The sequence below is a fragment of the Camarhynchus parvulus genome, chromosome 1A (genome assembly GCF_901933205.1).
Source record: "Camarhynchus parvulus chromosome 1A, STF_HiC, whole genome shotgun sequence".
Classification (NCBI taxonomy): Eukaryota; Metazoa; Chordata; class Aves; order Passeriformes; family Thraupidae; genus Camarhynchus; species Camarhynchus parvulus.
Window position 1 is genome coordinate 47,800,898 of NC_044586.1, and position 24,611 is coordinate 47,825,508.

At 39.2% G+C, this 24,611-nt stretch overlaps 2 protein-coding genes across 7 annotated transcripts in view; one reads left to right on the forward strand and one right to left on the reverse strand.

Annotated features, from left to right (window-relative positions):
- The window catches only part of KCND2 (potassium voltage-gated channel subfamily D member 2), a 265,294-nt gene extending 248,931 nt beyond the window's left edge, over positions 1–16,363 (forward strand). For both annotated transcript variants that reach the window (XM_030959379.1, XM_030959378.1), the window contains exons 4-7: positions 6,473–6,571; positions 8,145–8,240; positions 11,198–11,445; positions 13,223–16,363. In XM_030959379.1, the coding sequence (XP_030815239.1) occupies positions 6,473–6,571; positions 8,145–8,240; positions 11,198–11,445; positions 13,223–13,400 (621 nt within the window). In that variant the 3' untranslated portion in view covers positions 13,401–16,363. The remainder of the gene's footprint in view (positions 1–6,472; positions 6,572–8,144; positions 8,241–11,197; positions 11,446–13,222) is intronic.
- A 4,441-nt stretch (positions 16,364–20,804) lies between these two features.
- TSPAN12 (tetraspanin 12) overlaps positions 20,805–24,611 on the reverse strand; it is a 41,116-nt gene continuing 37,309 nt past the window's right edge. For all 5 annotated transcript variants that reach the window (XM_030960179.1, XM_030960182.1, XM_030960180.1 and 2 more), the window contains one exon: positions 20,805–22,352. In XM_030960179.1, the coding sequence (XP_030816039.1) occupies positions 22,047–22,352 (306 nt within the window). In that variant the 3' untranslated portion in view covers positions 20,805–22,046. The remainder of the gene's footprint in view (positions 22,353–24,611) is intronic.

A 24,611-nucleotide genomic window follows, 5' to 3' on the forward strand; every position in this document is an offset into this window, starting at 1 on the left:
CAATCAAAATAAACAAAACCAGAAAGGGAGTGGGGGGAAAGAAAGGAAAAATCATCTATGCTTATGAAAACATTGTTTTCTATCAGATAGTTAGGTCCAAGGATCTGGCCTATCCTGACAAGAAATGGATGAATAAATAATCCAAACTAGACATTGAAATTCAGGGCACAACTAATTATGCCCTGGAGTCTTACTGTGCCTTCTTCTCAAGCAGCTTTATCAGTACTGAGACAGTTTTGAAAAATGCTATTTGTGGAGATTTTCTCAGCTAGAGACAACTTCAAGAGGTTGTTATTTTGGTTGCCCATTAACTTTGGGCAAAGTTAATAACAGTTGTCTTGTCTTGTATAAAGGCAAGGAAAGGAAGGGAAGGGAAGGGAAGGGAAGGGAAGGGAAGGGAAGGGAAGGGAAGGGAAGGGAAGGGAAGGGAAGGGAAGGGAAGGGAAGGGAAGGGAAGGGAAGGGAAGGGAAGGGAAGGGAAGGGAAGGGAAGGGAAGGGAAGGGAAGGGAAGGGAAGGGAAGGGAAGGGACAAGAAAGGGACAAGAAAGGGACAAGAAAGGTTTAGGCAGGGTTGTATATGATTTTCTGTTCTGTATGTGATAGGTAGCAAGGGCTAAGGTTTGGCAGGACTACCAGCACAGGGAAGGGACAGGAGGAGGCACAGTTTCCCTCTTGGAAGCTGTCTGGCCACTCCATGGCAGCTTGGACCCAAAGGTCCACTCCCAGCAGCAGCAATTATGATTATAAAGTCTTTCATATCCTGAATGAAGTATGCCTTGCTATGTGCCTTTTTCATACGTGTCTTTGGGAGGCAAGAGCCTTGTGTCCTCTTGGCCAACAAGTGCCTGAGTGCAGGTGCATCTGCCCAGCGCTATTCCTTACCTGAGGAACAAAAGAGCCTTAATATTAGTTGCCCAAGCACTTTCTGCCTAGAGTGACTTTGCATGATGCCTCAACAGAACAACCAAACAACCATCATCAGCTCCAAAATTTTACTTTAGACGTAAAATTCAACCTGAATCTTTCATGCAAGTATCATCTTCTACCTTCACAAAGCAAAATATATCCTGAAGATTGGCTTGGCTTTGTTATTTATTAATTGTACATGATGCATTTATCTGTCAGTTATGAATAATCAATTATTAGCTAATTATAAATAGCTCTAGGATAAACTGCAACAACAACTGCTTAACAGCATCTGGAAGTCTAGAACTGTGTTTGCAGTAGGAAACCCTGCTAGCCATTTTGACTTCTTTATATGAGACAAGATATTAATATCAGGAGTATTGCAGAAATATAACAGTAACCTAGCCAGGATTTTTGAGTTTTGCAAAAAAAAAAAAAACCAAAACATGTAGAACTCGTGTTTATTGAACATTAATTTAAATAGATTGTGAAAGCAAGACACCACTCAAGAAATATATGAACCTTATTTAATTCTATGTCCATTAATGTGCAAAGTAAACAGCATTTTCTTCTCTGTTACATATTGATGTCATGCAAATTATTGTCAGGTAATATGAAATCAATCATTTGCAATCACTGAAAATTAGACAATCAGAGCACGAAATGTAGGTGTGATTTTTCACTTAAAAACAAACACACAGGGTGGATTTATGAAACACCAAACAAAAAAAATTATATAAACAAAAATGTAACTGATTTTTTGGACAACATTCACCCTTGTTCCAGGAGCCAGTGTTGTGGATGAGCACGGGCAGGCAAATAAAGCCCACCCTGCTGCTCACTCTCTCTCTCCTCCCCAGAAGGATGGGGTGAATATCAGAAAGGTAAACATGACACTTGGAGGAGCAGAAAAGGCCTTGGCCCTGTGCAAGCACTGTGCAGCAGTAATTTAAACATCCCTGAATTGTAAACACAGTTTTCAGCACAAATCCAAAACACAGCCCCATACCAGCTCCTGTGAAGAAAACCAGCTCTGTCCTGACCAAAGGCTGTACACAGAATGACTGTGAAGGAATTTTAATATTTTAAATGTACAAAATTATTAAACAATAATAACTAAAAGGTAAGTAATTAATAACTTTTGAGTTTTCATAGTAAAACAATTATGTAACCTGGAGAGCATCAAGAGCCAAGAGGAGTTAAGTACTGAATTACCTGGGCTACCCTGGCCTCTTGCATAGCAAGCTGAAGAGAATTTTGCCAGAAATTATTCCCAGTACCACCATAAGTCCTGTCCTAAAACCTTCCTGATGAAGTCATTCTCTTAAAATAGCTGGACAGCTGAGGGCATCTGAGTGTCAAAAGCTGGATGTTGCAAATACCCCACAGTGCTACATTTAGCTCTACTTTAAACCTTGTGAAAATGCATGTTTATACTTCTAAAACTGACAGAGCTAACTGTTGTTGAATAACAGTGAATTCCCTTTGTGAGGTTTCTATGAATGCAGCCCTGGACAAAGATCCAACTCTATGCTGTAAAATTCAAAGCTAGAAAAAAAGAAAGACATGCATTTAAAAGAGAAGTTCAGTGCAAATACAAGGGATGTGGGAAAATATAGAGCTGGTCATCATCTTCTTAGAAAGAATGGAGGTGAGATTCTTGGGGTTGAATTTTGCTAAAATATGCAAAAGAACTATATTTAATCTACATTTTTTTTAGTCCTAGACCATGAAAAAATTACCAAAATCAAAGTTTCATAGTCAGGAAATCTTCATAGCAAAGATATAATCTACTTCAGGAGAACTTAATACTTTTTATTTTCCGAGATATTTTGTGAAAGAGAACGAAGGGCTTTGAAGTGGTTGAAAGAGGCAGTTGTCACTCCCATTTTGTTATACATGACAGAAAATGCAGACTAAAGGACAATACAGCACTTCTGTAACCACAGTTTTCCTGATGTCATCACATCATTTTGATGCCTTTCATGGGAGTTCTATCCCCAGCACACAGCCCTTAAAATCCTGTGGATGACATGAGCTTTTAATGATGCCTTGATAGGAAATGTGAGAAGTCACTAGACTGCTCATGCTCCAGGCTCATATATAAATCAGGCAGAAGCACTGAAAATAAATCTTATCACTTTAACAGATTTGTAAACACCTCCAGTTTCTGCAGTATTTTCTCTAAGCTGAAGTATAAACATGGAGGCCACAATATCTGCTTCCTCTCTTCCTCTCAGATTTACTGTCTTCTCGTTGGTAAATGATATAAATTCAGGCCATCTGAATGAGTCTCAGCTGGAAAGATGTATGCTATTACTTTCTACCTCACAAAAGCTTTCTAAGATGCAATAAATTCATAATTGCAAAGCAATTTTAAATCTCCACATAGAAAGTACAACCTTCATATTATATGTGTCATGGCACTGATATATTAAGATAGTCTGATAGACTGTTATGTTTTTCATATTTCTTTATTAAATGATGCTGTGCCATAATTATTACTCCAATCACTAAAGAGAAAATGAATATGCATGCTAAAAGGAAAAGCAGAACTAATGTATGTTAAATGTCTGTTCATTAAATCTAATGAATCTCCATGTATAAAGAGCAGGCTGAAAAGTACCACAGCTAAAATATTTGTGACTGAAATCACTTATTTATGAGACTCCTCCAAAGGCATTTCCAAAGCATCTCAACCTCTTAAGACTAAAATTTTATATATTTATGAACATAACCAAGTGCACTTGTCCCAGCCCATGACTATTCTGTGGTGCAGGTAAAACTCCTTCCCCCACCCTTCAACCCAGCATGTTGGGGTTGCATCACAGGAGCACCATTTGAAAACCACCTATTTTCTGAGGACTGAGCTGCTGGTAGCCCTGGATGTTCCACCTAAGAGCCCAAGCGAGCCAGGAGGGTGGGAGCTGTAACAGTTCCCCACGCTGGTTGCTCCTGGGAACCCCAGGCCAGGTCATCAGGGATGTTTTCTCCTTACCACTAAAATAAGATGCATTAACTGTATTGCTGGAAAAGCTATGGTCACCAAGAAAGTCAATAAACAAATGTGTTATCTTAAAATGGGCAATATATCACAAAATCAATCAATAGCATCTCGTGTGAGCTTTTTGGCTCAAGGATGCCCACATGTAGAGCATTATTTTATTTTCTTTCAGAACAATTAAATGATAACAAATGCATGACATAGCATAAGCCAGATTTCAGCTATGTTAGCTGTTAGCTGTCGTAAATTTCTTGGCTTGCTTTTGAGAAGATCTGTGAGTTTGAGACTGTGAGTGCAAAGAAATGTGGTGTTGAGCCATTCCTCTAAGTCAGTTAATTATTAATCATCATGCCAGAAAGATCTGGTGGCCTCGGTGACTGGGCTGCGCCTCTCTCTAAGCACATACTGACATTTAATGTCACAGAAATTTGGGGAAGGGGGGAGAATACTCTCTCTATTTTTTGAAAATGTCCACAAATTAAACATCAGATATGAAAATCCCTACTACTATATCAAAGTTGGATTTTCAAGTGCTTTACTGTATTTCCTTCTGTGCTTCAGCAGCCATTTAATTCCAGATGCTGCCAGGCATTTGGCTTTCAGAATCAGAAGTCTAACCAAGATAAACCCAGATTCCATCTTACACATGTAACAAGCCACAAAAAATACAGAACCAGGATGCCATCCTAGTAAACCCATAAAAGTTTCTGTTTTCCACATTAATGGTTGAGAAGGTCCATTCTTCATGCTTTCCCCTAATTCTGTGCTCTGTGTGTTGTACAAAATACAGTGGATGCAAAATGTCTGTCACTCATGAGCCTCCTTCTCCTGTGGATTAAAGTCACCTTCACAAGCAATGAGGCTCACCTGAGAAATCACAAATTTCTCTCAATAATTGATAACTGCAGTCTCTGAAATATCAGGTTGTGAACAGTCTATGACCAAAAATGGTAAGTATTAAGTCTGGTTATACTGACAGACATGAAGAGGTAGGTGGAGGCTGGTGAGGAGTGGTGTCTTTCAGGGCTTTGTCTTGGAACTGGTGCCCTTCAATATGTTCATCAATGACACCAGCAGTGAGATCAGGTGTTCATCTCACCAGCAGTGAGATCAGGTGAGCCTCAGCAAGTTTGCAGATGACATAAAGGTGAGCAATGCAGTTGACACAACAGAAGGAAGAGGAACCTGGTCAAACTTGAGAAGTAGGCCCATGAGAACTTCATGAAAAATCTAAAAATTCAAGTGCAAAGGGCTTGCATCTATATCAGGACAATTCCACATATGAGTACAGGCTGGCAGAGGAGGGAATTGAGAGCAGTCCTGTGGAGAAGAACGTGGGAGTCCTCGTGGATGAAAAGCTGAAGATGAGCCAGCAGTGTGCACTCACAGCCCAGAAAGACAACCACATCCTGGGCTGCATCAAAAGCAGCATGGCCGGGAGGGCAAGGGAGGGGATTCTCCCACCCTACTCTGCCCTGGTGAGGCCCCACCTGGAATGCTGCATCCAGCTCTGGAGTCCTCCGCTCAAGAAAGACATGGACCTGGTAGAGCAGGTCCAGAGGAGGGTCACAGAGATAATCCAAAGGCAGGAGCATCTCTCCTATGAAGACAGGCTGAGAGCTGGCGTTGTTCAGCCTGGAGAAGAGGTGTCTCCAGGGAGACTTTAGAGCAGCCTTCCAGTACATAAAATGGACTTATAAAAAGGAGGGAGAGTGACTTCTTATACTTCTTATCAATTTAAAACCATTGCACCTTGTTGTGTTCCTAGGCAGATAGGGACACGACAAGGTGCAATGGTTTTAAATTGATAGAGGGCAGGTTTATATTAGATGTTGGAAAGAGGTTCTTTATTAAGGGGGGTGGTGAGGCACAGAAACAGGTCGCCAGAGAAGTTTTGGATGCCCCACCACTGTAAGTGTTAAAGGTCAGACTGGATGGGGCCCTGAGGCACCTGATGTAGTGCATGGCATCTCTGCCCATGGTGGGGATCTGGAACTGATAACCTTTAAGGCCCCTTCCAACCCAAACCATTCTATGATTCTAAAATGGCCTGGCAAATATTCAGGAACGCAGCTGGGAGACAGAATAAAAGCACTATTACGTTTTGATACTCCAAAAACCCAGAAGACTCTGAGAAACCCACTCATAGATGTCACAATATTACATTTTTTCTGAACTGTTTATTTCCCTTTAAAGAGATTTTCACTGCAATAGCAACTGAAATGGATGTCCATGTTTCTGCCCCACAAGACATAAGGAGCAGCAGTTGCAGCAATGCAAAACCAAAAAAGGCAGCACTTCCATACTGATCTGTCCAATCCCTTCTCCAAAGTTCTTGTTCTTAGTAGGTGATACATGCAAACAAATAAAAACTCCTATCAAATGCATTTTAAATGGGAAGACACTTGTGATTTGCTCCACCTGGAGGATGGATGCAATGCAGTCTGTCAGTCACTGTGAGATTGGCATTCATAAGCAGCTGATTCCAATTAGCAGTTTTAGACAAACAGGGTAATGGCTGTGAGTACAAATGGCACTCTTCATTTTGCGTGTTTTCACAGAAAGCCAGGCTCGCTCGGATCCGCGCCGCGAAGACTGGGAGCGCTAATGCCTACATGCAGAGCAAACGGAATGGCTTGCTGAGTAACCAGCTGCAGCAGGTAACGTTTGTGTTCCCCCCACCTCTGGAGTAACCACTTAATGACAGCCCAGCAGTAGTTTATTCTACTTATCACCAGGGTGAGTCACCTTGGGGCTCTGGGCAATGTTGTCTTTAGAGGTAGATTAAGGACGGATAAACTGGACAATTACTACCCTTACAGGGAGTTGTGAGAGTCGATGGTGGGGTATTAAGAGATGAGGGAAATGTCCAGATAGAAATGCTGGATTCAATGTAACCCATATTTTTGGAGTTAGATCCTGTAGAAGAACTCATTAAGGAAAGTACAGAGCATTTGCCTCTTAGGAGGTGGATTGGGTTTATCTCACTTGGCTTTAAACAGGTAGAATATGGGTGACAAAACCAGGTTTTGTCAGTAAAGGAAAAGACAGCTCTTGAATACTGTTTGCAAAGAGGGGTGTTGCAGAGTGAAACATTCCCTCAAAGCACCTACTTGGGTTTAAGGAGACTCTTGGTAATTACCTCAAATGCATTATAACCTAATGTTATCTGAAGTAAATTCCCTGCTCCCCCTGCCGCAGAAGCCAGGACCAGCAGCTGGGAATGGGATCCACAGTGACCACCCACGCTTCGGGGAGACAGCCCTTGGCTGCTCAAAGCTGTACCCAGCCGAGAAAGACTGCAGACAGAGTGGTTTTTAATCCCTGCCATTTTCTGGCATTTAGGCTGTTCCCTGAGGAATACAGGAAGGCTTTTATTCCTCTGTGCCCTTTCTGTTCAATACATGTTAAACAGCCGGATACTTAAACCTATAGCCAGAAGAGAAGGAAGTGGCTGTCTGTCTATCTGTCCTGTCTAGCATGAGAGATGAGCAGCCAGAGCCCTTGTTTCCTCTTCTGCTTGAAAGAACTCAAATATTTGAATAAAAAAGACACCAAATAGCTTAATTACCATGCAGATTTCAAATATCCCATGGTTGAATTGTATTCTTTTCTATTATCCCACTTCCTCCCCTATTTGGTTTTTTGCTTTCTAGTGAATAATTATGAAAGCAATTAATAAACAGTGGATGCTTTCTACTTAATTCTTCATTCTATGTCAGTAACATTTGCTATATGCTTTCTAAACCCAGTAGATTGGGATCACTGACATGAATTTTTGTATAAGCAGCAATATCACAAATTCTTTAGTGCTATGAAATGATCCTGGGAGGACAGCTATTTTTAGTTTTCTTCAAATGGGGCACATTCTCATGAATGTGCCTCATTTGAAGAACAAATATTTTACTGTAACTTAAATTGATTAAAATTTTAAACATGTGTTGATCCAACATTCAAAGCTTATGTGTTGATTGCACTTGTAAATAGTTCTATTTTATCCATGCATAAAAGATCTAAGATGAAAACATTTAAAAGGAGGTGCAAGGGAAGGAAGGAAAATAGTTTGATTTTTAAAAAAGCAAATTAAGGTGCAAAATAATTTTTGGTATACTTTGTAGACGAAGCGTTGCAGTTACGCTACCATGTATGATCCAGATTAGCTCTGATCAAATATTTGGATAAGAACCCTCTTGTTTAAAACTGAGAATAATACAGAGTTTTATGTATCAACAGTCCTCCAATGAAGAAGAACAGGCCTTTGTTGGCAAATCTGGCTCTTCCTTTGAAACACAGCACCACCACCTGCTTCACTGCCTGGAAAAAACTACGGTAAGAAAAGAGAGCTGTGTTTTCCTGAGAATTGCAACACCAGCCTGGTTTTGAATGTTTCCAGTTCTCTCTTCTAATTAATGAGCCTTTATATTATAGCAGCTAGCTGGGAAGAAAAGCGATTTTATCTTATTTTAAGGCTTTATACCCAATGCATATAAACAACAGAGAGATGTAACTTCTGCTATATTTGATGGAAATCACTGTGAAAGTCATTCTGCTTTTTCTCAAAAAAAAAAAAAAACCAAAACCAAATACCCCCCCAAAACAAACAAACAAACCACAAAGACTTAAAATTTTTCCCACAACAAACATTGCTAAATTTTGATAAATTAAAACCTGTTATAAGTGTGAAATTTAATGTTCTCCATTTGACAGCATGTCTTTGAAATAAAAGGGCCCTTGTTGTTATGTCAGTTAGAAATACATCACCCATATGCTTGTTGTGTTTATGTCTCCTTCATTCTTACTTTAGAAGTAATAATTTTATAAAATGTGGTGTAGGACAGAACATCTTACTTCCTATTCAGAGCACAATGTGGTTTCTTTTGCTAAGATTCTCGCTGGGTCCTTTTGAAACATTTTTGAGACATTTTGTACCAGAACCTGATAATTTGCCTTTAAAATTCTTCCACAGTAGAATATTGCAAACATATTTAAAAATCTGAGTAATAACCACAGGTCTTGTCAAACTTTCATAGAAATTATGGAAAAAAAATTCTTTTCATTTGGTAGGAGCTGAATTCATCTCCCAAAGTTTCACCTTTCCTTTAATCATAATGGAGGAGTCTGTGATTTTTTTAAAAATTTTCTTTAAAAAATGAAGTCTGTAAAGCAAGTATTATCTTTTTTCTTGAATCTACATTCTTCTTTCCTTCTGTTGGGTTCTGCTACTGGCCCTGAGCTCCTATGATATATTAACACAAAAATATACGCAGCAGTTCCAAGCTGTATTCTGAAGATGATGCATTCCTAAAATTTTAGTGGGAACTTGATATTTTGGGCTCTCAGCATTTGGAATCTGGCAAGTTTCTGGTTCATTGTAGAACAGGAAGGGTGGTGCGTCTTCTTAAGACTCTCACCATCCTTTGGTGTATAACCATCATGATACTGAGAAAAGGCATATTTTCTCTTTTCTGTCACTGAAAAGTCAATAGGATAAGATCTCACCCACCCTCAGAAATGCAGAGTGGGCAGTGTTATGGAATTCTGTGAAGACTGCATTAATATGAAACTAATTGAGCTAAAAAATATATTTTACAAATTACTTTTAGCTAATTTGGGAACAGTTAATTAATAAGTATAATTAAATCAATTAACTTGTGCCATTATAGCATTTCAAAATGTTTCAACTCTATATTAGAAGTTCAGTCAATAAAACTCTTTAATCATTGCTCCATAAAGGTTTTAGGAAGCACAAAATTACTTTTAATCAGACAAATAACAGACTTCTTGGCAAACATATTGCAAGCCCCTGAATGTAATCTCACAAGAGCAATTAGGTTATTTTTCTCTCTGAATTTTATGCCTACTGTGTGATCATGTTCAAAATTTTGATTGTGACTGACATATGCCTTATAAAAGTCATTTGTCAAGCAAGTTCTTTTTTTCCTTGTCACTTGAAATTTACATTCTTCAACTCCTCTTAATTCACACAAACTTATGTCTGAGTGAAGAACAGAAAAAATGAAAATAAAAATGTTATGCCTATAAAGGTATTTCCATTTGTCACAAACATTTGGCCAGAGCTGTTACTCTCTTTACTTTATTCACATATTTTTTATTGGCCCCATATGGCAATTCTGAAAAACACCAGCATCTTTCCAATTAGAGCAAAATTTTCTAGGGGAAAAGTCATTTACCTCATTCTAATAGACAAAAATGCAACAGGCTGACAAAACTGATGTGAGAGTAAGTAGAGTGTAAAACAATCCAGAAAATGTTTCTTAAACAATTCCTCTAAAACATTGTTGGGATACACAGACCAGCAGTAAATGGAAAGAATTTTCTTGAAAAAGGAGGCTTTCTCAAACTGCATGTAAACATATCTCAATCTCTGCTTAGTTTTAAATAAGTATAAGAACTTCTCCCACTCCCCTGCATCTCCTCCCCTCCCTTGCCACCATAAGCAACACCACTATTTCATGCTCTTTTGCACAGATAAAAAATGTGGGAATTGTAGCTGGGTGTGAAAAACTCCCTAATTACTTGATTAGTTAATGTAAACTGGTTATTTAAGTGGATTTGGATTCATCTTTGTGACCATCCTATAAAACTACTGTCTTTCCTGGGACCAAGTGAAGACTGCATGAATAAGGAGGACATTTGACTAAAATACTCAGCCCTCTAAACTGCTTTTCATACATCCATCTACGGTAATTAGGAACTTTTTGAATGCTTTCAAATAACTATCTCATCTCCTCTAATCAAAATTTTTTAAATGTTTTTTGTTTTAGATAGATGCATACCTCAAAAAATGTTGTTTCAGGTCCTGATTTCTAAGATGTAATTCAAAAGGAAGTCCTATAAACTTATCTGGAAAATATTTATGAATTTTATTATATTATAGTTCAATATAATAAATCTTATTTATTTTCAACTGACATTTAGAGTGTTTACAAAAGCACCACTTGCTTTTTATTAATAAACATAATCCGCTATTTTGTGGCACTTCAAAGATTGTACAGATATTTATAATGCAAGCTACATTACAACCACACGCTATTTTGCAAAATAATTTTGATTAACATTTTCTTGTTATTTTGTTCCAGTGTTTACATTTGTATTGGTATTCAGCCCAGACTAATATGGGCTAAACACTATAATCAAGAATAAGCTAACTTTCCCAGTTTATTCAGTTGCGTCAATTTAAGCCGTTAAACAATCACGATTAATATGTTCACTTCAATTATCTTCCTGTGTGTGCTTTGTCCCTTTGTTGGATTCCTCTGGGCTAGAACCACGAGTTTGTGGATGAGCAAGTCTACGAAGAGAGCTGCATGGAGGTTTCTACAGTGAACAGGCCCCCGAGCCACAGCCCCTCTCTGTCGTCGCAGCCGGGGGTGACGGGCACGTGCTGCTCGCGGCGGCACAAGAAGACGTACCGCATCCCCAACACCGCCGTCAGCGGCAGCCGCCCCGGCAGCGTGCAGGAGCTCAGCACCATCCAGATCAGATGCGTGGAGAGGACACCCCTGTCCAACAGGTACTTCATGGGCACCGGCACACCCAGAGCTGAGGCCCCTGGCTTTGTTAGGGAACTGATGCAAAGCGGTTGTGGCCTCCGTAGGCAGGCGGTGAGCCTGAAAATGAGGGTCCAATACTCACCTAAAAAGAGGAACTGGTACTGAAATATTCCCTGCTTCCTTTGCTTCAAGCTTAATCCAAAATAGTAGAATAGTCTCCCTCTCTATCCATTTCTGCCCTCTCAGGCCCTCCTCACAAACTACTGTGCCCTATTCACAGCAAACAGCATCCAGGGACCCCAAGTAAAATAGAGCACCAAATGTTCTATGCTGTGGACAAGTGCATAAAAAGAAAAACTTCACACAGAAAAAATGTCCAATTCAGATATACATGAGCAAGTCTGTCCCTTCTTGGTTCAGAGTCATATGAAATGAGACTTCCTTGCATTTCTGCAGAGAAGAGAAATAAAACTGATTCCCCGAGTCCTAAGCATAATCGTCATAAGGAAGACTCTTCTAAATAAAAAAAAAATGAAGTGGATAAGAAAAATGTATTTCCTAGTTTGAGGAGTTATTACAAAAGTGAGGTAAGTGCAGTTTAAGAGCCTGTAATGTATTGAATGTCCCTGTACTCTCAAAAGTAAAGTATTCAGCTTTTACATATATCCAAATACCACCTCTGAAAACACAGCAAAGGTCCCAGGAGACACAGAAATGTTTTCTATTGATCTCACACATGCCACCATTTATAAAGAAGTATTTTCAGTACAAGTTGCTATAGAGATTGTCTTGTTAAGACACATTTTGAGTAGCTTCCTTTGTTTAGTTATTACATTTGGATTTCACTTCCATGAACAATCAACAGCTTGGAACTCTTCAAACCACTGAAGTTTTTCAGCTGTTATGCAATGAAACCTCCTGGCCAGCACAAAGCTCAAATCTATCTTAGTTTTTCAGGAAATATTCTGCCTGGATCCATTCTTTTTCTGCTAGAGGACTTGCCTGCAACCATACTTCCAGATGCCATGTATATAAAAACAAAAAGCACCAGCTTTGTGCTAGAAAACAAAAACACTAGCATAAAATGCTGGTTTCACCTTGAAATAGTCTGAGTTTCTCAAGTCTTTTACTTTGGGGAGGTACTGCAGCAACTCCATGAACATATTAACACAAACTTAGTGCATATAATAGAGCGCCTTACTATTGTGTAAAAACAGAATATGCACAGAATCACAGAACCACTAGGGTTGGAAAAGACCTCCAAGAAGCCAGTTATTAACCTGGCACCACCATATTCATCACTAAATGACACTTCCAAGAGCCACATCTACATTCATTTTGAACATTTCCAAGGGTAGTGAGTAAACCACTTCCCTTGGCAGCCTGTTCCAATGTCTGACAGCCATTTCAGTGAAGAAACTATTCCTAATATCCAAATATTCTTAAATAAGCATGGTATTGAGGAATATGCAGGTGACTTGGACTGGCCCCTAGTTTCCACTTTCCTGCATAGTAAGCAACTTGGCTATGCTAGCTTTGCAATGGTTCCTCTGTCCAGAAACACAGGTGATGGCTGAGAAGTGCTGAAATGGTGGGAAGGAAGGGAGAAAGGGACATGGACGTGAGCATAGCCATGGACCACCCGCTGCTGGGGTACAGTGGGGTGGTGCTGCTCTGTACTCAGAGCTCTCCAGTGGGGCAGGATGGAGATGGCTGGCTGAGGGAATGGAATCAGGCTCGAGAGGTTTATGGTAACGTGGAATTTCATGCTTCATGGATTTTTGTTTCTTCCTCCAGCCGTTCCAGCTTAAATGCCAAAGTGGAAGAGTGCGTTAAACTAAACTGTGAGCAGCCTTATGTCACTACAGCAATAATCAGCATCCCAACACCTCCAGTCACCACACCTGAAGGAGATGATAGGCCAGACTCTCCCGAATACTCGGGAGGAAACATTGTCAGAGTATCTGCATTATAAAACAAAGAATTATTTATAAATTAGCATAAAGACCACTTGCAAGCTGAGCTCGAGCAGTGAAAAACGAGTCGTGAGGAATGAGAGAGCTGACAAAGACAACGCCCCTTGACGAGTGTGCCAGTGGCCGCAGAGCAAGAGGTTCAGGAGAAACAAACTTTGTGGGTTTTGGTGTCATAGGGTGTGAACCAAAAGGAGTTTCTTACCCCCTGTCCGAACTGATGCGTGGTGGAATCTTCTGTGACCATCCTGACTTACTATATGAGCACAATGAAATGTCCCCATTGATGCTTCTTCTTATCATGAAAGCTCTTTTTAGAAAAAAACACAAACGAAAAAATAGAAACCTATGTTCCTGCTGAATGCAAAACAACAAGAAACATTTTGATAACATGTCCTTTTTTTCCCTGTTAATAAACCACAAACTTGTTGAAGAACTGTCAAAAAATGAACCAGAAAATGCTCATATGAAATATGTTTGTACTGACTGAAAGAACTACAACCATAATGCATGCTGAAATTATTTGAAGCTGTGATCTCAGTTTACTTTTGTTGTTTTTCAGATTAGGCATGATAAAATAATACTGTAGAAAGGGGCATTTCCGTGTACTTACAACAAGCTGATTGTTAATGTTCCATGGTAGTTGTACAAATAACTTCCCTTTGAAAAATGCAGTATTTCTTACTCAAACACTCATTAGTGAACTAAAGGTGTTCAGTTAGTTCAATATTTACTATTGTTTTATCTTGCTTCCTAGGTACTGTTACAACTGCAATAAGTCATTGTACACCTGTTGTATCAGGAATCAGGATTTTTTTTAAAGTATTTTACACAACTTCATCTACACTATAAACTTCTAATGGCAAACATTTAAATAATCTTACAGCCAAACTGTGCACCACAAATTGCTATTCAGTCATTGCTCCTTTTGTTCACTGTTCTCTATTTCTCTGACACTTCATTGCCCACTCCACCATAACTGTATCATTTGGGGTTTCAAGGACACTGATGAATCAACAGTCCATTCTTCCATAGACAACTTGTCTACTTCTGTATTTTCAGAGCAAACTTCTTGTCACTGCCTGTTAACTGCTACAGGAGCAATCCTATTTGAATTAAAATTACCACAAATGTGTTTGGGGATCAGTTAACACTTGTCTCCAAATGTTCCTTTCTTACATCCTGCAGCATCCAGAGTATTAGCTACACTGGAAGACACTGAAATACATTCAGTAAAGATGATGGCTAAATTCTTTTTGTAATTATCTGTAAACTTGCATCTTAAAACTTGTTTGAAAATTTATATTGTGTGAAAAATATCCAATTACCTAAGAACAATGATAGAATAATGGATTGAGTCCCAAAGCTATAAAAATATAATTGATTTCAATTGGAATTTGCCTACATGGGCAGGCCTAAAAGCTAATATGAAGGCTTTACAAGTTAAGGCTTCTTGGCTTCACTTGCAAAAGACATTGATATTATCAGAAACCTTTCTGATAAAAAAGTGTAATTTTTTTTTATGACAGTACATTAGATGTATCATAATGCTTCTTATATTCATGACATACCATACATCATATACATCAAATATACACAGAATATGTGCATATCAATACATACATACATATATACATCAAAAACACTGGATCAGAAATAATTGCATGTCTGCAAAATAAAATACGCATATAAATCAAAACGCTCAGTGCATTAGATGCCATTACAGTAAATGATTAACACAGTTATTTAATAGTTTGAGTAGTGTATGTTTCAGTATAGTATTTGCTAGCATTCTACTGACCTGAAAATTTACAATAAAATACCCACTAAAAACTGAAACTTGCTGATGATACACTTTTTCTTGCACACAAATACTGGTCTTTCTCTCTACCTGTCAACAGTGAAGACTAGATAATAGACTATCATGCTACAGTATATACACCAAAATACAGCATCACATATTAAGACTAAACTGCAAGTAAAAAGAGTAGATAATGCCATTCATTACTCCTTTATCTTATCATTTACTTATTCTGAAATTAATGCAGTCTTAGTTAATTTGCAATTAACTTCCCATTTTGTTTTCAAATCAGAATGATTTACTTATTGTAGACTGAGCTTCTGCATTTCTTTCAAACATCCATTACCCTGCACTGCTCTCTCTTCCACCCTGCAGCAGATCTGCTGAAGCTGGTAGGTTACATAAACTTTAATGGATTCAAAGGAGAGGCAGAACACATCAGAGTTTTTACTTGCATCCTACTTCTACACATGGTTACTCATACTTGGTTCCCACCTTTTGCCAAATATTTATTGATATAAAAACTGCCTTGATGTCAGTAAACTGCAACAACTTCTTTATGTCACGTGGTACTTCATGACTAGTTATATCAGCTAAATAATGCAAAGGGGCAGTTACTAAACCTACTTTAGTACAGACTACACACAACCCAGGAAACCTACTGACTCCATCAGGTCATGTGTCTTTTAAAAGCTCTTTATTCTCCTGTTCATAGGCTCTAGAAAGAACACACTACAGCAATACACTTGCATAACAGTTATACCCCTGAAGCAACTTGTATTTTCATTTTTAAAATGCAGCTTAAGAGATGATTTAGTATGATTTTTCAGAATTCCAGTCCTGTCTCCTATTTCCATATGTCACGTGCAAAACCATTAATTTATTCTGAAATTGGGAAATACAAATTTTTTTGGTGTTTTAGGTGATTTAAATGCTGTTTTGGTAGTGAATGACTGTTGATGACTGTGTAAAATGCATCTGTACTGTACATGAAATGTAATTATTTCTGTGTATCATACAAAGAAACCAAGGTTGTTGTTTTGACGATTTCGTTTGACAGTCATATATCGTATTTCAGAAGGCAGCATAATACACGTGTTATGCTGAATAAATAGACATTTGAGGAATATTTAAATAAAACATCTGCATGCTTGAATGGGTCAACTTGGTTTTGCAATAACTTATTCATGAAACTTTTTTTCTCCTCTGATAATTTGGAAGGAACATTTAATCTGAAGTCAACAAATATCCTAAACAATAATTCCAGGCAAGATGTGAGTGTATCTAAACCATACCAGAGCCATCAAGACCAGGATGTCACAGCTCCACTGCAGAGTTGCCCTTCTCCTGAGGGACCAGCCTGCAGCAGCAGAGAAAATTGGAGCATTATTTCCAGCAGTATGAAGTCCACTGCTTTATCTGTACTTTAAAAAATGTTCCTTATGTACATCCAAAAACCAAACTGCTCTGTTGAACTTCTCATACCTGGTAACAAATTCTCTTGATAAAATATTAGTGCACAGAGAAGATCAAACTCCTTTTGTAGCCTAAGAGCAGTTAGCAACACACCATGGATCACTAATGAAGGGTAACCAGGTGCAGATCATGTTGATCAACCCTGGCACACCTGATGGCTGCCTCTGTGAGGAGCTCACTGCTCTGGGTGGTGGGGAAAGGTAACAGATAACACCTGTCTGTGAACCATCCCAGAGCATTTTTGAGAACAACTGTCCTCTTATAAAATAGCCACAGAAGGAAAACTGAAAACGTACACTTTACATTTTGAAGTTGTGGATATACTCTTGGTGGAAGCACCCTGGCTACCAAGAGAAGGCTGTCAGAGCAGAGAACCCAATGCAGCCTCAGCTGCTGCAGAGAGAAGGGGGCCTTCAGAGAGGAAGCTGATCTGGAGGAGGACAAATTACTGAAGCCACAGGATCATTAAATTTTGGGCAGAGAGCATGGTTAGGTTAGCTCTCTTTGCTGCACCTGAGGCCCACCAGGGCTTTATTTTACAACTGACTATGGGAATATTTTAGGACTATCACCTGTTCTAGAGGAGCCATCACCTGATGGGATATAAAAATGTGTGGCTAAAAGAGTAGGAGTGTCAGGAGTGAACACAGATTGGCAATGTCCAGAAGATACATGGAATTATCCAGCAGCTTAGTTTCTTGCCTGCCTATATCATCTAGTTGTCTACTTAACAGTATCTACGCACAAGGAATAACTGAAGTGGGGGAATGCTGAATAAAAAGGAAGTGGATTCTCAAAAGTTTAGGACATCACATTTTTTTAAACAGGAAGTAGTCAATCATACACAAGCTGGAAAGTTTTAGATACAATCTCACTTCAACAATAGCATTTCCCATGAATTAAATGCAATGCTTGTAGTGGGCTGACAACACTGGCAGGATGCCAGATGTCCACCAAAGCCACTCTATCTGTTCCCTTCTCAGCTGGGCAGGGAAGAGAAAATGTAACAGAGTAATATATCTTGGGTTCAGATATAGACAGGGAGAGATCACTCACTGACTGCTGTCATAGGAAAAACAGACTTCACTTGGTGCAATTTATTACCAATCAAATACAAATAGGGTAATAAAAAATGAAACATCTTTCCCCCATCCTTCCCTTTTTCCCAAGCTCAACTTTATTCCTGAACTCTACCTCCTCCTCCTCAGACGTGCATGGAGACAGGAAATGGGATCTGTGGTCAGTGTTTTCTGATGCTCCCTGCTCCCCCCAGGAAGGGCTCCTCACTCTCTACACGCTCCAGTATAGGGTCCCTTCCATGGGAGATGGTTCTCCACAAACATCTCCAAGGGGAATCCTACCCATGGACTGCAGTTCTTCATGAACTGCTCCAGTGTATTTTCCCCCCAGGGTCACACACAGCTGCCATCAGACCTGCTCCAGTGTGGGTTCCTGTCTGCACAGGTCCTGCCAGGAGCCTGCTCCAGTGGGGGCTATGACAGCATCACAGCTTTCTTCAGGGTCACTCCTGCTCTGCTGTGGGGCTCCCCACGGGCTGCAGGTGGATCTCTGCTCCACCATGGACCTCCCTGGGCTGCAGGGACACAGCCTGCTGCACCATGGGCTGCACCACGGGCTGCAGAGGAGCCTCTGCTCGGGTGCCTGGAGCACCTCCTGCCCTTCCTCTTTCACTGACCTTTGTGTCTGCAGAGCAGTTCCTCCCACTCCTCTCTCCAGCTGCACTTGCTGTTGCCACAACTATTTTTTTTGCTTCTTCAATAGCTATCCCAGAGGTGTTACCCCTGTCACCGAAGGGCTCGGCTTTGGTCAGCAGAGGTTCTGTGCCGGAGCTGGTTGGCTCTGGCTGTGTCAGACGTAGGGGAAGTTTCTCAGCTTCTCACAGAAATCACCTCATAGCCTCCCCACTACTGTGCCATACAAAACCCCTTAGTGTTTCAATGTTGTAAGACTTTAATAATCTGTGTTTTTCTGCACAGTTTACAGAATCACAGAATATTCTGAGTTGGAAGGGGCACACAAGGACCAAGTCCAACCCTTAAGTGAATGGCCCATATGGGGATTGAGCTTGAAACTTTAGCATTATTAGCACCATGCTCTGAGACCAAATACAATGCTTTCACAATAAAAACTTTAAAAGCTATTTATAAATCCCTTCCTCCACCACACTTAACTATATAGTTGCTGTAACCAACAGCCTCTCTTCTTATTATTCATTCTTTATATATTGCCTTATATTCATATATGCTTTTACAAAATGAAAAGCTATAAAGAAGAAAATATAGCTCTTTCCTTCCAAAAATCTTGTCATACAACCTGTTGGCAGATGAATCAATACCAGGACCAGATCCAAGGACCAGAAATAGTGATCTTTGCCTCCTAAAAGTACGCTCAGCCCCACAGCAACAGGCACAGTCCCATGGACTTGGTACAGTCAGTGGGCTGAACACAAAACTTGGTGCTGGCAGGAAGTGACCCCTTTTCTGATACAGTGGCACTCCTTGAGTGCTCTCTGAAAAATGTTAAGGACCATCTCTGTAGTTGTTTGCTGCAACAAGAAAGATTTAGTTCATTACACTTCATGCTAGAGAACAAAAACTACACCATCCTTCTCCAAGTACTCCTGTAAAACTGAGGAAAAAAGAAAATAAGAGGAAGTAGTTTTCACTGCCTCAAGTATCTCTAAATGTTCCTGTCTTGCCAAGCAGCCTCTCTCCTACATAGATTGTAAAGCTCTACAGGAAAAGAGCAGGCTCACCACAGCCTAGCCAATTAATTTTAAGGCTCTTTGAAGAAGCCCTAGTAAAACAGGCACCTCATAGCCTGAGCAGTCAACGAAAAATCCTTGAAGTGTTCCAATTTACAGATGAGACCTATTTCTGCAAATGTGGTTAAATACTCAAAATAGAAATATTCTTTCCCAGAATGAAGACAGGCTCAGTCAGGATTTGGGTAGCTAAGCCCAAGTGAGGTTTTCCTGACTGCAAATGTTCATTGTTGTGGAGGTCCACAAACACTGCTTTGGGAGGCTGGCTCTGTGTCTAAGCAATCTCTCTGTTGTTAAAGAAACCTGACTACACCTGAAGGCAGTGCTTCCTCACACCCAGACAGCTTAAAACCAAATTACCTGGGCTCTAAGTATCTCTAAATCCCAACACAATCCCCAAGCTTGGCTTGCCCTGTTTGTTCCTTAATGAGCAGGTTAGAATATATCCAGGTTAGAAGATACACAGGCAACCCCCATGATAGTCTGAACAGTCCTTGTATGGAAAGACCAGGAATATTTGAAGCATGGCTAAGCATGGCTTCCACAGACACTCCTGGGGTAAAACTTTAAGGGCTGAGGTTTACTGGAAGAAGGAAATTTTATATTTCTTTTTCAATTACTTAAGTGAAATTCCCTACATTTCACAGTAATTCACTGCCAAATGTAGCTGTGTACACATAATCCATAATCAAGATTTCCCAATTTGCGGTTTGTACGGACTTTTTTTATTTTTGAACAGGGGCAAATGATGACAATGCACTCTGTAGCACCACGAGCACTGTGAAGCCTGGAGTTGCCCTGCACTCAAACTTTGTCAGACACCTGCTCCTCAGCAGGAACCTCACCCTTAGCTAAGGCAATGCTACCCAGGCTGAGCAGTGAGAGGGTGGAACTCGGCTCTGCCTGCGCAGCAACACCGGGACAAGGCTTCCCAAGCACAACATAAGAATGTATTCCTGACAGAGACACTCCCAAGCAAAATTTTAGGATGGTCTCTCCTTTTATCTTCTTTTTACCTCCCAAAGTAAGTATTAGCATCTACAGAAGTACAAAAGCAGAAAGGTAATCTTGCTTGCAATAGTATCCCTGAAATAATCATACCCAGAAGCAGACTGCTGGAAAGCAAACAGCCCACACAACTGAAGGGCTTAATTTCACAAGCCTTTAAGAAGTTTCCTCAGAAGTAATTAAAAAAAAAAAAAAAGAAAATTACACTAACATTGCAGTTTCTCCACAACAGAGTAAGTGGAATGGGTAAGTCAACTCACGCTAGCAGGAAGACCCTCCCAATGCCCATCCAAAGCACTCCCACTCTAGGACTAAAAAAACAAAAGCCATTACAGAATTTAAGAGAAAAGTAATTTTATTGTCTACCAAATCACATCTTGATTTTTTTCTTTTACAAATTCCAAAACAAATGAACTAATTTTTAATGTAATATTACGTAAAAAGCCCATTTGCCACAAACTACTATACTCAATGGAACAAATATATATTTCAAAAGCGTGGCCAATTGTAAAAATAATCCTATGACATAGACATTGCTCATAAAAATACAGTAAAATGCACTTTCCCCACCTCAATAAATACATTTTAATCTGTTTCTGGCTGGCATTTTAAGCCACCAGAGAGTTCTTAATGAAGCACTCACCAAAGTAAAATTTTCCTCGTGTACTTTTACAATTATTGCAATAGAATCTAGAACTGTAAGCATTTTTCCTGCAGTCTTTTGTTTCTAGCTTCAGGGGAATCATGGACAGGAGAAAATATTTATCTATAAAAATGTGCTACTCCCATACTGATTCCCATTTTGGAAAGAATGTTTAAGGTTTTCTTGCTTTTTACTAAGAAACAGTCCACAGAACAAACTGTTGAAGGAAGAATTCTCTGGAAAACTAAAGTCTATTGTCCATAGCAATAGTTTTGTTTGCAATCCCTGTTTAATATATTTAAAACTAAAAAACCATTATGTTAGATAAAAATAGAAGTTTTAGAACATCTTTAAGAACAAAAACTAAGATAAAAGTTTTGTTAGAAAAAAAGAAAATCTCGCCCTTTTTACAAATCTTGCAAATTTTTAAATCCAAGTATTAACTTGAATTGTAGCTCTGCTTTCCATGCACACATGAAAACACACAATTATACATACATAGATCCCTGATAAAGACATTTTCCAAATGGCTTATTAAAAGTCAATTTCAGCTGAAGTCACATTTTGTTTGCTCAAAGCACAGCTGTTTCTTCAGAAGATGAATATTTCTCTTTCCTTCCCATGACGCTTCCTTACAGGTTCAGTCTACCTGTGATTAAGTCAGTGTTTTACACTTCACACAGCTTGTGACAATGAGTATTACCGTGCCCAACTGAATGAGTGCCTTTTAAAAAATGAACACACAAAATCAACTCTTTTTCACAGCTGAGGACATGGCTAAGAGGCTGGCAACAGGCTCATCTTTCTTTGCTGGACTCCTTCATTCCATTCATTAGCTGGTTTCTAACACATGAGACTGGTATATTTGATGGAACAGAACAGAAGTAACAACACCACAAAAAATCCTCTGTGACTTCGCAGATTCATTGCATCACTTACAGCTCTTCCATTTCAAAGTGTGTACTAAAGCTGTTTGCCATGGATGTATGTTCAAAGATCCTGGTCAGGCTTGGTTTCAGTAGCTCCATGGAATGACATGACAGCTCCTGTGAGGTATCACTCTTCAGTGCCATGATCTGATCTGCTCTGGGATCCCTTCTGTCATAGTACAGAGCCCACAGCAAAGTAATAGTGAGGATCATGGCCAGGATCTGCATTACTCCAATAGATATTCCTAGGAATCTCAGCACTTGCAACTGCTTCGTCCCCCTCAAGAAAGTGTACATTTTTTTACCACATCCCTGTAAAACAAAAATAGATTAAAAAACAGTCAGTAATATTTGGGTTGCAGTTCCCAAGGCTTAGCTCATCCTACACACTACTGCTGTCTTTTCTGGCTCTCAAGAATCTCTCACTTCCTTCAAACCTTCCTTCCTTCCTTTGAAAATTATTTTGCCTACTTTTTAACTGCTTCCATAATGCCAACTTTAAGTTTTCTCATACACAGAGACTACTGAAAGATATCTGTGCTACTTCTCAGAAATAACTCAAAGTTAATCTGAATTACTATCAACTCTCACTAATTGTTAAAGAAACTCAACTTATTTTGTGAAGGTTTAAAAACCCATTAAAATCCTTTTTATTATCTTGTTTCTCTCTTTAAATTGACAATCTTCAAAGCTGTCAATTATTTTAAACTCTTTTAGACTTTTCCTACACATAATACTACACTCTGAAGCTAAAACAGTATTGTAGGAAAGATCTATGGACCTGTGTTACCTCATCAGAAAACATCCCATGAAAGCTATGTTAGAACACTGTAAGCTGATGTTCACAGAAATGGAATTTAGCTCTTTCCAAACCTTCAATGCAGGCTCCACAGTTTGCTTCCATGGCCAACTAACTACCACATAAGGCCTCAGAGAAACTCCTGAGCCCGTGTAAAGCTGCAGGGATCCACAGAGACGCAGCAGCTTTGGGAACTGCTGGATAGCAGTGCAAGCACAAGTTATAGTGCTCGTTGCTCAGTAAGGGTGATGTGAGTCTTAGAGATGATAAAAACCAGGAAGAGAGGGGCCTCTGATACTCTGCATGATGCTTATTCTCTATTCTAAGCTTCGCAGGGTTTCACAGCACAATTATCAAAGCAACATACATATCAAGGGGAAACTCAGAGTAACAAACTGGATGGGCACTGGTCCCAGACACAGACATCAGGAATCCATCAAAATGGGCACTGTCTTGAGAATGTAATTTTTTGCATTTACATCCTCACTTCATATTTCTTATAGCTTTTCTAAGAAAATAAAGCAATCGATCAAAGTGATGGAATCTGAAGTCAGGACATGATAAATAACACTTTTCAATCACACTTAAATTCCCCAAAGCCAATTTCCCCAAAGCCAATTTCAAATGCTACAGTCCTAGAAGCATTTGATGTAAGGTCCAATTTTTGCTGCAGACACAGAATTCACACTATACTCAACAGATTTTCATTTAGGATGTAAATAAAATTAATGTACTCTATGATAATTCTACCAGAATAAATTATAGGATCTCAATGTCTTTGCTTGTTTCATTGCTTCATTTTCTAAACAGCAGCAAAGACACACAAAAAGGAGCAAATATGCATTCTTTGAAATTAAAAAAAGGCAACACTGTAGCAAAAGCAATGTAATTGGAATTGAGAGGGGGACAAAAACTGTCACATTGGCATCTTTTCATCAACTAGAAGGGAGTTGCAGCTGTATCACTTCCCAAATTTGTTGTTAATTATAGAGAAACTGGCTGTATTTTAATACTTTTAACTTAAAGAGATGAAGGTGCATGCTGGTCACAATTTAAAAATGTTCTACCACAGCAATATTCAAACTTAGTTCGTTTGTTGCCTAGAGAAAACACCCACTAATAGAGAGCAATACCATTAATGCCTGCATCTCCTGCAGTACACAGACACGTAACTGAGACAAATTACACCCAATCTAGGTACACTGTTTTCCTCCATTCAAAGATGCTCTTAGAGCTCTGCTCTAATACATGTTCAAAATCAGTTTCAAAAGTGAGAAAACATAGCCAGCCCTGTTAACTTCACATTCATGCATTTTATTTCTGCTTATGTGATGCTTCCATAGTTGGCAGCCTGCAATTAAACAGTACATAAATACACTTCCCTCAGCAAAAGCTTGTCACTAAATGGGGAGCTCTTGTTGACAAATCAAATATAGTATAAAACTTTGCAGCAATCATTCAGGAGATTAAGCTTCAGATTCCTACAAACCTACAGATTAAAGGCCTGATTCATTTGCTCTATACTTTCAGTCTTGAGATAGAAAAAAGAATGTATTTCTTATTTAGCATATATTACCAATTTACTTCACAGAGTAAGAATCTGAACTGAAATAAAGCACTTCACTGAGCAGAAAAATAAGCCATCAGCAAAATCAACAAATCTTTTGTACACCCAAATTGAGTATACTCAAAAGTATATTACAGCAAGTTGTAAAATTAAATATTAAAAAAACCAAAATTAAGACAAAAATAATTTAATTAAAGTGAGTTTT